The sequence below is a fragment of the Macrosteles quadrilineatus genome, unplaced genomic scaffold (assembly GCF_028750875.1).
Source record: "Macrosteles quadrilineatus isolate MER2022 unplaced genomic scaffold, UCM_ALF_1.0 Scaffold_1__1_contigs__length_201487025, whole genome shotgun sequence".
In the NCBI taxonomy this organism is placed as follows: Eukaryota; Metazoa; Arthropoda; class Insecta; order Hemiptera; family Cicadellidae; genus Macrosteles; species Macrosteles quadrilineatus.
Window position 1 is genome coordinate 48,638,156 of NW_026542594.1, and position 12,871 is coordinate 48,651,026.

Below are 12,871 nucleotides of genomic sequence, written 5' to 3' on the forward strand. Positions count from 1 at the left end.
TAAAACCCTGTTTCCATGGTCCGATCATGCTGGATCGCGAACTCATTCAAGTTTATCCCGCCTTACACCTTCAAACCAAATTTCATCAAAATCGGATAAAAATTACTCAAGTTATCGTGTTCACGGACACATATATATATATATAAATCTATATATATATATATATACCTATATATATATATATAAATCTATATATATATATATATACCTATATATATATATATATACATATGTAAAAATTTGAACGAATGGTGTTTTTGGCCTCTGGGGACATTAAAATGAAAAAGTAAATCGGTCCCGGGCCTAAGTCTTACCATGAGACCTACGGTAATAGCTACTTCCCTATAGGGAAATTCGCTAAAATGTATTGAAATAAAACATTTGAATGCCTCCAGAGGTTTAACTCTGCTAAAGGTGAATACAAATATTGGTTTACTAAGTTAGCTTTGGTCTTTTGGTTAATAATGATAAAAATGCTTCCCTGATTGAAATATTGGAAATTGTCTTCGTCAAATATAATACCCCCGCCGCAGCAAACCTGCCGTCTTAGCGAATTTCCATTTGGCTGAATTGATTTTCAATTGATATATTTAAATAACATTAGGTTTAACGAGTACCTAGGTTTGCTGCTACAAGGAAACTAATAAAGTGTGTGTTTTAAGTAAAATAATTATTGCTTAGTATAAAATGAATATATTTGCCAAGTTTGATCAAAAGATATCCATAAACAAGCAAACTACAACATTTTACAATATTCTCCATAAGCATAACATGGGAATTTTAAATTGACCATTTTTTTAGTTTTCTCCGTAACCAATAACCGTACAAAAACACTTTGATATACTGAATTGTTTGTTTTTTTAAGCTCTTTAAGAAGGTTTAAAGGAAAATTGGGAAATTTTGTGTTTTGAGGGTCAAAAGTGAGAAAAACCAATTTTCACCCCATAAAACCCTGTTACCATGGTCCGATCATGCTGGATCGCGAACTCATTCAAGTTTATCCCGCCTTACACCTTTAAACCAAATTTCATCAAAATCGGATAAAAATTACTCAAGTTATCGTGTTCACGGACACATATATATATATATATATATATATATATATATATATATATATACATATATAAAATTTTGAACGAATGGTGTTTTTGGCCTCTGGGGACATCAAAATGAAAAAGTAAATCGGTCCCGGGCCTAAGTGTTACCATGAGACCTACGGTAATAGCTACTTCCCTATAGGGAAATTCGCTAAAAAGGCAAATAAAGGTGTGTTAAGATAAGCTTAGTTATTGATCATAACCGCTAAATTAGCACCCCGACCCAGTTATTATTTATAAGTTTATACTAGTTTTGTAAATGTTGAACAAAGATTAGTGTAAAGGCATCCCATTGACCAAACTTAACCCTATATTTGTTTCTGATCAACATAAAAAAAAATTACTATTAACCTAGTGTAAGTTTATGTGGTGGTATTCCTCCTAAAGGTGCGGTTACATATTTTTATCAAAAAAGGGCCTAATCAACGCCTGATGCCTGATTTTGTGGATGGTTAGGGTTCCACTACCCAGTTATCGAAACCAATCATGAAATTACTTTTCATCAGCATCTTCGACATGCATATTTTTGGTTAGTTTTAAGAAACGGAAACTACTTCTAGGTTTTACTGTTAATTTTTATTTGGATGCTCCCTTTCCTACCGTGCATGCTAGACTATATTATTTTAACCTTTTTTGCTTGGAGCAACAGGCAGTACCTGGTTTAAATCTCCTCTTAACAATATTGTTTTTCCGCCCAGGATCTTGGCACATTACTTACTTAATGAACTAATTAATTAATACTAACTAATACGAACCTATTTAATCTTTATTCATATATTATATTAAGACTAAAAAGTCTTTATTGTTATAGGTAACATTATCCCTGGTTTATATAGTATACAGTACATTGCAGAATTGACTGGCAAATAAGTAATCCAAATGTAATATTGCTTACTGGCTTAATGATAAATCACGATCAGCTGTATTGAAGTAAACAAAAATCAGCAGTAAATGGGTTCTAATGCTATTCTTATGGAGAACATTTTATGTTATATCTAATTTTGTGTTAAAATTTGGGGAATTTCACTATTTTTTCCGCCGTCACGGGATTGAGACCTTTTTCGAGCCCTCTCCCGTCGTTCTACGACTTCCCAGTCGCCCACAATTTTGACGCAAAGAATCGGCTTACGTAATTAATATATAGATTTATTATTCATTCAGTTTCCTTGTACACTGGCAAACTATTAAAATAAAGGTACTATTAGTGTTTATAAGTAAAGTGTTTTGAAAAGAAGATATATGGGTAACAAACAAGTCTTTAAATTCAAAAGACTGAGTGTTAACTAACAACCACCTACTGGAGACCATCTAATTATTTTACTTATTGAAATAAGATCAATGATTACCGGTTTGAGTTCATCAAGATCACAGTGGAGAAGGACTTTTCCGTTGATATTGTTGGATTCAAACACTTTGGCATGCTTCACTACGCGGGAACCTTGAGATTCATCAATCTTGGAGAGAAGTTGACAAACTCCCTCAGTAGACAATGTTGACAACCTCACTTCCAACAACTCCACCTAAAAAAACAACTAATTACATTGATTTACTAATTGACAAATAAACTATGCATCTGAATCATAAGAACATAAGACAAATTGCCTGATATAAAATTTCAAGTATAATTGAAGTAAAATGGGTGAGGTTCACAAACTCCAAATTCCACCAAGTCCAAAAACCTACATCTATATATATATAAAATCCAATGTATGTTTGTTTGTATTTATGTATGTTTGTTTGTCCTTTATGGACTCCGAAACCCCTTGACAGATTGTAACGAAACTTTCAGGCATTATTAAGTATTATTCAAGAATGGTTTGTGTGAAGTTTGGTGCAGATCCGTCAAAAGGGCACCCCAGTGGCTCTGGAGTTTCCCATGTTAACCTTATAAGTACTCATATTTAAATGGAATTAAAGAATCTCAACAGCTGGTTCAACTAAACTATTTGATTCTGTGATGTTCAATAGTATAAAAAGTCCATAGATTTACCAACAGGGTGCAGCAGTACTGTATTATTTTTTAAATTTATGACAACAGCTAATTTGCTACTAAAGGTGAGTGAGCGTAGCGAACGAACTTCAACATGGAGGCGAGTTAGCGTAGCGAACGAACTTCAACCAGGACGTGATTGATCCATGCGAACGAGCTCATCTTAAAAATGAACGAGCATTTGACATAAAACCACATTAGGACAGGACAACGTCTGTCAGGCCAGCTGGTCTATATACTGTATATAAAATCCAATGTATGTTTGTTTGTCCTTTGTGGATTCCGAAACTGCTTGACAGATTGTAATGAAACTTTCAGGCATTATTAAGCATTATTCAAGGATGGTTTTTGTGAAGTTTGGTGCAGATCCGTCAAAAGGGCTCCGCCCCAGTGGCTCTGGAGTTCCCCATGTTAACCTTATGAGTACTCATATTTAAATGGAATTAAAGAATCTTAACAGCTGGTTCAACTAATCAATTTGGTTCTGTGATGTTCAATAACATTAAAAAGTTAATAGGTTTACTAACAGGGTGCAGCACTATTATTTTTTTTAAATTTATGACAACAGCTAATTTGCAACCAAAAGGTGAGTGAGCGTAGCGAACGAACTTCAATCTGGAGGCGAGTTAGCGTAGCGAACGAGCTCACCTGAAGGCAAGTGAGCGCAGCAAACGAGCTCCAACTTAAAGGTGAGTGAGCGTAGCGAACGAAATTCAACCAGGACGTGATTGAGCCATGCGAACGAGCTCATCTTGAAAATGAACGAGCATTTGACATAAAAACCACATTAGGACAGGACGACGTCTGTCGGGCCAGCTAGTGTTAAATAAACTCCAAATTTCACAAACTTCAAATGTACCTATTATATTTAAATAAGCAGAGTGTTTCACTAACTCCTGTTGTATAATATGTTGAATTTAATATTACTTGGATTTGTAGCAGCTGATTATTGAGCAGAGCGAGCGAAGCTCTTATACGTCGACTCTTATGCATTTCGTAATACGCAAACTCCTCCTAGACGGCTGAATTAATCGTTTTCAAATTTTGTATGGTGATAAAGACCATATCGATGAGTGCCAACATCTATATGGCGTTAAAAAAGTCTCTCAGGAATCCGCCCCACTGGGTCTCAAAGTTTCAATTTAATCCTTATGGAAGCAGTATTTGACACATAAACAAAGACATATGATCTGATCAGCTGTTGACTTTTGAATGCAGTAGATAAAGAAATAGCTGATAGACACAGATATTAGAACAGAAACATTATGATTCATAAATATATTAAAATGACGACACTAGCTTAGGTCCGTGACGTAGGAAGTGGTAAGGAAGTAGTAAAGGTGAGCTGTCCGGAGTGTGGGAACTGTTTATGACGATTAGATTAAGGTATCTACAATCTTAAAATTCTTTGGGAAGAGATGTAAACAGGTCCACGACGTAAGAAGAGGTGAAAGAAGTAGTGAGGTGAGCAGTGTGGAGTGTGGGAACTGGAAACCGTTTGTAGCAGTTAGATTAATATATCTGCAATGCTGAAATGCTATGAGAAGGGATGGAAGCATGCCCACGTCATAGAAAATTGTGAAAGAAGTAGTAAAGGCTAGCAGTGTGGAGTGCGGGGAATGTTTGTGGCAATTAGATTAACGTATCTAAAATACTAAAATGCTATGGAAAGTGATGAAAACAGGTCCACGGTGTAGGAAGTGGCTTAGGAAGTAGTAAAGTATGAGCATAGTGTGGGAACCGTCTGTGGCAGTTAGATATCTTCAATCCTAAAATGCTATGAGAAGGGAAGGAAACAGGCCCCACGACGTAGGAAGTGGTCAAGGAAGTAGTAAAGGCTGGCAGTGCAGAGTGGGGGAACCGTTTGGGCAGTTAGATTAAATGCAATGAGAAGGGAAGGAAACAGGTCTATGACGTTGGAAATGGTGAAGGAAGTAGTAAGGCCATCGAAGTATATAAAACAACTGGAACACCGGGTAGATAGGAGATTTGGGATAAAAAGCGCGCCGTTTCAGTAACCTTCCTCCACCACAAAGGGGGACTCGACGCAGATATGCCAGTTCCTCAAGCCGTGCACGCGGTTGTTGATACGCTCCTGGCCGTGCATACAATAGGTTGACTGCAACTAAAGTTATATATTCGGAATCTGCATTAACTGCAGAATCTGACAGTATAAATATAATCTTATTTAAATCGTAATTCGAATTTTAACAACTAAAAATGTTAAGCAAATATCACACCTTGACATAAAAAAGTTACTAAGCGAGGATTTTTTTATTTTTTGGTCAGAAGCAAACTTCAAGCGACAAAATTGTAGCTAATGAGATGATCTTCAGCATGTAACCAAGCAATTTCAAATAACATTTTCTAGTTGTGTGTTATGGAGTAATTAGTAACGCAAAGAGGTTCTTTATAAATCGCGCCGCGGGCCGTCCTCCCTGGTTCCGCTGATCTTTTCGTTTACGGTAGGCCTACTCCCAGAAACGTTTTGAGTACAATCAATAGTTATACTAAATACATTTTTATTTCAGGTAACACATAAGTACATATGAGTTACAACTGTGAACTGTGTTACAACTACCCCCCTTTGTTTAGTTGTAACAAGGGAACTTTTAATATCTGCTTTGTTGGGTAATTAATGAGAAATTTCTAATATTAAGGTTCAAAATTCAAATTCAAATTTATTTATTTGTGATAATACAAAATCTGGCCTCGCCAAGTTTGCAAAACTTGTCGGCGAGGTCCAATTGATTCACAAAAATGTAACAAACAAAATTTACACATTTTTTTTTTCTTTTTCTTTTTACAAATATAAATATTCTAGCGCTACTAATTCCATGGCGGTTTGTGGCAGGCACCTATCTAAGCTACATAATAATGGCAGCAGAAATGTAAAATTCTAATATGGTTTGAAAAAAATTGCTGATTTAAAATCAATGCTTCATTCCGAAGTCTTTGTTCTCCTGGTTCATAGACCAGGGGTTTCTAAATATTGAAGAGGCAGTGTCTAACTGGAGAAAAAAAAAGTATTCGTTTGTTTGTCGTTTGTTTCTTGTTTCCTGAAAATTTGATGAATTGAGACATAACCTCTCATTAAGAAAAGTTATGCCCATGCAGGCATTTATTTATACAAAGCGGAGAAAAGGGTTCAAGGTTCAAGGTACAAGGTCCAGAGCAAGTAATTTAAAAGGTCATAAATACTATACCTAGAAAGTATTTAACGTAAAGGCAATAACAAAAATTGAATAGTAAATTTAAAAATCAAATTGTTGTGCTCGTTCCTTTGACAATAGGGGTATTTGTATAATATTGCAAAGACACGATTAGTAAAAAAAAAATGTTTTGAGTGTTATTGCTATTCTGTATATATTATAAAATTCATATCATCACACATAAGAGAAAAGGGGTTGGTTAATAATACTAAACTGAACTTCTAAGAATATGTATTAATGTCCACAATCGTGCTTAAATACATTACATGTTGTGGAACAAAACCAATTTCTTAAATCTCTGTCTTACACCTAACTTATTTTTATTATATTCATTCATAATGTTTCTCGCATTGGAGAAACAAATGGTTTTATAAAATAGTGTCCCTATCAGTTTCATTAGTTTCAGCGTGACTTTCGTCAGAAATGTCATTGCTTGAAACATGGTTTGTAAACAAATTTCCTTGAAATTTCATGCATGCTGATAAAGTGCATCCACGAGAACAAAACTTAGGCGTATCTTTATTTTGCAAGAACTAGTGATGGGCGGATCCAAGAAAATGTCGGTACCGGATCCGGATCCGGATCCTCGGATCCAGATCTTCGGATCCAAATACAAATACACTTTTTTTCTTTTTTCAAGGGTGGGTTTTTTAAGTAAAATAATTCATATGGCCAGGCAATGTCAAAGACTAACTGTGTCCATATAAAAACACTTAATATGTGTCGTAATTAAAAATAAAGTCATCACAATTCTACGTTGCGCAATGATTATCTGATTATCGATCGATACGAAAGAGACAAACTACTACCTATCGCGTTGTCTTTTTAACACAGCCATTCGTATCGTAATCTACAACGCAGTGCGAGTGCGTGATTGGCTAGTCGCTAGGACGATACACAGTTGCCGTGACAACCTACAGTGCGCACTGAGTACCAGGGCCAGGGATAGTAGCTAGTCGCCACTATCCACGGCCCTGCTGAGTACTGCGCCTTGTGTGGGAGGGAAGATTATACCAACAAACTATTTCAGGAATTCCATTTTGGGACGGATGAAAGATAAGTAAGAAACAAAAAGTGGTCACGTGTGTAAAATGTAGTGGGCGAGACAATAAGGCTATAAAGAGTATTGTCGCGTCGTTGTTCCTTGTTTGTTTACTTTTTCAGATTCCCTATCAAACGCCCCTATCTGCTATCTCTCTCTCTCTCTCTCCCCTCTCTCTCTAACAATGTACTGATTAAACAGATTGTGGTTGACGACCTTTCTACTTCCCTGCGGTTATTTTAGTTCAATCAATCCCGCAACCTTTCTATTGCTTATCAAAATAATTAATTAATCTGTTTTGTATTTTATTTCCCTTAAACCAACCCCTATTTACCATCTGTATTTTATAGAATAAAATGTTTGTTTATAAATCACAACTGCAGTGGGTGATTGTAACAGAGGTTTAACAGAGGAAGTGCTAAACTCGCTTTTCCAATGTGTCACTTTCTGTTTCTACTCACCGTGTGATGCAATCGCTGGACCATACAGCCAATAGGCCCATAGCTCATATCTTGGGTACGTAAGCCTACATATTTATTCATAACAACCTTTTTGACGACGATCCTTGATACCGGTACTTTTCCATAGAATACATGGCCTACCTACTTAAGAAATATAATTACAAATGACCAAAACCCCAACATTGTGTGATTTTCGTCACATTTCCTTCTAATGTTAGTAGATATACTAATCATTGTTTAGAGAATGCGTAATCTATTAAGTAACAAAAAGTTGTTTGGGTAAGGTAGTTTTTTTTCAAACTGACACCGATCAGTTTACGCTATAATTTTTTACGAGAAAATCCAAAAGCAAGAGATCGATAACCTCGGGACTAGATATTAATGTATTTAATTGGTCGGATGTACTATAGTTCTTAGGTAGGTTCTTACGTAGGTACTGGTTCTTTTCCTTAGAACCGTTGGTAGCTGCTAGAATCATTTTTACGTAGGTACCAACACATCACTGTAGTTTACAAATTAGTTATCGTTGGTGTTGCACCTTATTTATTAGAGCCGTCCGTATTCAATTTAAGTGATGTCTTAACTCTGTATAAGTTTTGCTTTTTCTGTCTGGATTCCAAATCTTAGCTTACGCGGTATGCTAAGAAAATGATAACCTATTTGAGTAAAACATTTGTTGGGCAAACCATCATGAATTGTTTACGCCTTTATATTGTTTAATATGTATCAATAGTTCGTGGCCTTTTTTGGATTGTTGTGTGTATGTCTGTTGGTAACGCATTAATGTCCTTATTTCTCAGTGTTTCACGGAATGGACAAGAGCACCTTTGATACTGAAAATGTCAACCGAAATAAAGTGTTAAATGGTGAGGTTGAGGTATTACTTTAAATACGTTTAAGTTAACCGATGTGGAAAGTAACTTTCAATTATAGGCCTACTTTAGGGCTACGCTTCATGGATCTATAAAACATTTTTTAGTTTAATCATTGGACATATGGACCATAACGATCTGGGTGACATTTAATTGCGAAGCATTTATTTTGGCTTGAACTGTCAGATACTGTATTTGCGAAGGTTTATATATAATAGTTTTGCCAGCATATCTGCAAATATGCAAACTAACTGCTGTTCTTAATCTTAATATAAGAAGGTTTCAACTGACTACTATAAGATCCCCGTGCGTAGAACGGGCACACAGCTAGTTTTGTATAAAGTAACAGTTACTTTGATGATTGATTATATATATATCAATGACAATAAGTGCTGCGTGCTGTAATAAATGCTTTTTCTTATCAAAATAAGTAATGAATTATTAATTTTTGATAATACATGGGTCATTGAATACCATAATGTCATGTAGTTTCCTATTTGTAACTTGCAAATAATAATAATTGATAGTTAATTCTGGAAAATGAAAAATAGTGAATGCATTCATAACCCTGTTGTCAAAACAGCAACGCGGGTGTAAGGGTTTATTGTTTCAGAGGCTAGGATGTTTCAAGGACAAAGTGCTGGGCCTCCCGGCTCAGGGGGGGGGGGAGGGGTGGTGGTGAGACTGAGAGAGAAGAGGGGGAAGGAAACTGGTTTTTTCTATTTATTGATTAGTTCACTGACCCTTCTAGACAACAAAATTGAGTGACAGTGACAGTGTTAAATCACTGTTCTGTATTTCATTTCTTGTTTACTTTGTGTGTTATTCTATTAATTTTAGTGTTTTGGTCTATTTCCTCCTAGTCCCTTGCAAATTGTATTATCAATGCTAAATAATTGTGGTAAATTCAAATCTATATATATAAAAGGCAAAGCCCTCACTGACTGACTCACTCACTCATCACTAATTCTCCCACTTCCCACTTACCTAGGAGGCTGAAATTTGGTACACTGATTCTTTAGGCATTAAATAGGAAAACTAAGTGGTTTTTATTCTGATCGGACTCTCGGGCTCCGCCCCAGTGGCTCTGGAGTTTCCCATGTTAACCTAATAAGTACTCACATTTAAATGGAATAAATGAATCATAACAGCTGTTTCAATTAAACAAGTTGGTTCTGTTCTATGATGTTCAATAGCATTAAAGTTACAAGGATTACCAACAGAGTGCAGCACTATTATTTTTTTAAATATTTGACAACAGCTAATTTGAAACCAAAATAGCGAACGAACTTCAACCCGGAGGCGAGGTAGCGTAGCGAAAGAGCTAACCTGAAGGTAAGTGAGCGCAGCGAACGAGCTCCAACCGTAAAGGTGAGTGAGCGTAGCGAACGAACTTCAACCAGGACGTGTGAGCGCAAGTAGTTTGTATTAACTAGACATATGGATGGTAACACTTACAGGGAGAGCAGTGGAGACTCCTACAGGCATGTGGAAGAGCCCCGTCCTGACAGGTGGTGCTGGGGTGGTCCATGGAGATGCTGTAGGAGGCCAGGCATTCATCCCAGGGTAGGCAGAGGGGACTGTGGGGACCGGTGGCAGAGCTGACGGAGGGGCTTTGTGAAGGGACTTCTGCACAAGTGTTTATGACAATATGAATATACAAATGGGTAACAAAGCTAACATCACATTCATTTACCGCTGATTCTTCACTTTATACATCTTGTTGTACTTGCATTGTAGTAAATCAATTAAAAAAAGAGAGATGTTTACTGATTCTCCCTTACTAATAAGAAAGAATAAAAACTGAGCTCAATTCAAAACTATGTTAAAAGCAAAAGCTTTAATGTTAACCTGTAGCCCAGTGTGGAAAAGGGATTAATTCTTCCTCCTTTTGAATCTTATTTAACATAGTATAAGTATTTTGGTAATATTGGATTAACAATAAATAACATCAAAAATACCATAACAGAGAGTAAATTAGGTCAGACACAGACGGTTAATGGGGATAATAACTACCGGTATGTTACTCTCAGTTATGGTATTCCATTTTTTATTTCATAAAGTTTCAAACATTCTGAACAAAAGAAACTATAAACTATCTTACAGGACTTCAAACAAACTAGAAGGCATTTCAAACAAAGGGTCACTAATAAAAAATGAATATTAAACATGTTTAAATATTAAACCGTGGATAACAGACAGTTTGGTCAAATCAATACGTACTAGAGACAAATTAAGTAAAGCTGCACGCCGTCAACCATTTAATGATAATATGCAAACTTATTACCGGAATTACAGACAAAACCTGAGCAGTCTATTAAAGAGAGCCAAAAGGCATTTTTACAGGGAAAGACTCAACCAGTACAGTCAAAATCCCAAATTATTTTGGGGACTGATCAATGATCTTGCTGGCAGATCATGTAAGAAAAACTCATTTCCAATTGAAAAGTTCATTCCTAACACGTCTGATCATACGCAAGCCACAAAACATGTGATTGCAAATGATTTTAACAACTTCTTTGCTTCTGTTGGAGAAAATTGATCAAATCAGATAGATGCAGGTGGTACCCCGGTGGTTGTTGACTCTGACTACAGACTGGACTCTACTTTTACATTGAAAACTGTTTCTGCACAAGACGTACTACGACATATCTCTGGGCTGCGTGGTGGCTCAGCTCCCGGTCTGGACGAGGTCTCGGCTGATTTACTCAAACAAAACGCACTCATAATTTACATTCCTCTGCTACACATAATCTAACTCTACCGACTGGTATATTCCCGGCTCAATTTAAAACAGCAAAAGTTATTCCTTTATTCAAATCAGATGATCCAAAAGATAAAAACAATTTTAGGCCAATCTCATTGTTAAGCGTATTTTCCAAGGTTTTGGAGCGTATTGTTAAGGAACAGCTAGTGGAGTACCTTCAAAGTAACAATATACTATCTAATTCACAATTTGGGTTCAGAAAAGATAAAAACATCTCTGATGCACTTTTTGAAGTTTGTAAATCTATAAATAATTCAATGATTAATAACAATCGATCTATGTTAATGTTTTTAGATCTAAAAAACGCATTTGACTCAATTGACAGAAATTTATTGCTAACAAAATTGGAACAGATCGGTGTCAGAGGCACTGCTCTCACATGGTTCAAAAACTATTTATCTGACAGACATCAAGTGGTTTCCATCTGTGGTGTGAATAGTGATGCAAATTCAATTGAGTATGGGGTTATTCAGGGAAGTACTCTGGGGCCTATACTTTTTCTAATTTATATAAACAAAACAACATTTCTAAACTCAACCTAAATGGTGAACTGTTTTTATTTGCTGACGACACTTTAGTTTTGATAAAGGGTTGTTCATGGGAGGATGTCAGGTCCAAAGCTCTTGGTGATCTCTCAATTCTAAAGAAATGGTTAGATCAAAATGTGTTCTCACTTAATGTAACCAAGACTAAATTCCTTCCCACATCACTCAGTATCAGCACTGATTATAATCTAGACAATTTGAAGATTCATTGCTGCGGCAACCATAACAGTTTATCTTGTAATTGTGAGTACATTGAAAGGGTAGATTATTATAAATATTTGGGTGTTTATTTTGACTACCGAATGAAATGGACAGAGCATGTAGATTTCTTGAAGAAAAAGATTCGTAAATATATCTATGCTTTTAACCAATTGAGTGAAATTTTAGAAGAGGATGACGTAAAGCAAGCTTATTTCGCTTATGTGCAATCTTTGATTTCATTTGGAATTATTTGCTGGGGAGCATGCTATCACACCACCTTGGAACCCTTGAATGTAATTCAAAGATCAATTTTGAAAGTTGCTTTTAGAAAAAATAAAAGGTACTCCACTGATGCTCTATTCCGTGAGACGGGAATACTACCGGTCAGACATCTTTTCATCCAGTTCCTTCTTAATCACACATTCAAAAACTCAAACACGATTCTTACAGCAGTCACACATCAACACTTCACAAGATACTCCCACAATGTTAGAATATCTGTTCCTCAGCTACATAAATCAGTTCTAACTACCAACTGCTTTTATGTTTCTCAGATCCTCTGTCGAAATTTAATTCAAAAATATGATATTCAACACGTTTTTAGTTTACCCTCATTACAGAAATTCAAGAGTCATATTCTTGTTTTACTGCACTCCATTACCAAAGAAGAGGCCGAGACTTTGA

At 35.9% G+C, this 12,871-nt stretch overlaps 1 protein-coding gene across 6 annotated transcripts in view; it reads right to left on the reverse strand.

Moving 5' to 3' along the window:
* LOC128982958 (kinase D-interacting substrate of 220 kDa B) overlaps nt 1–12,871 on the reverse strand; it is a 306,316-nt gene that overhangs the window by 59,256 nt on the left and 234,189 nt on the right. For all 6 annotated transcript variants that reach the window (XM_054402066.1, XM_054402065.1, XM_054402064.1 and 3 more), the window contains 2 exons: nt 10,133–10,303; nt 2,444–2,617 (listed from right to left, as the gene is read on the reverse strand). In XM_054402066.1, the coding sequence (XP_054258041.1) occupies nt 2,444–2,617; nt 10,133–10,303 (345 nt within the window). The remainder of the gene's footprint in view (nt 1–2,443; nt 2,618–10,132; nt 10,304–12,871) is intronic.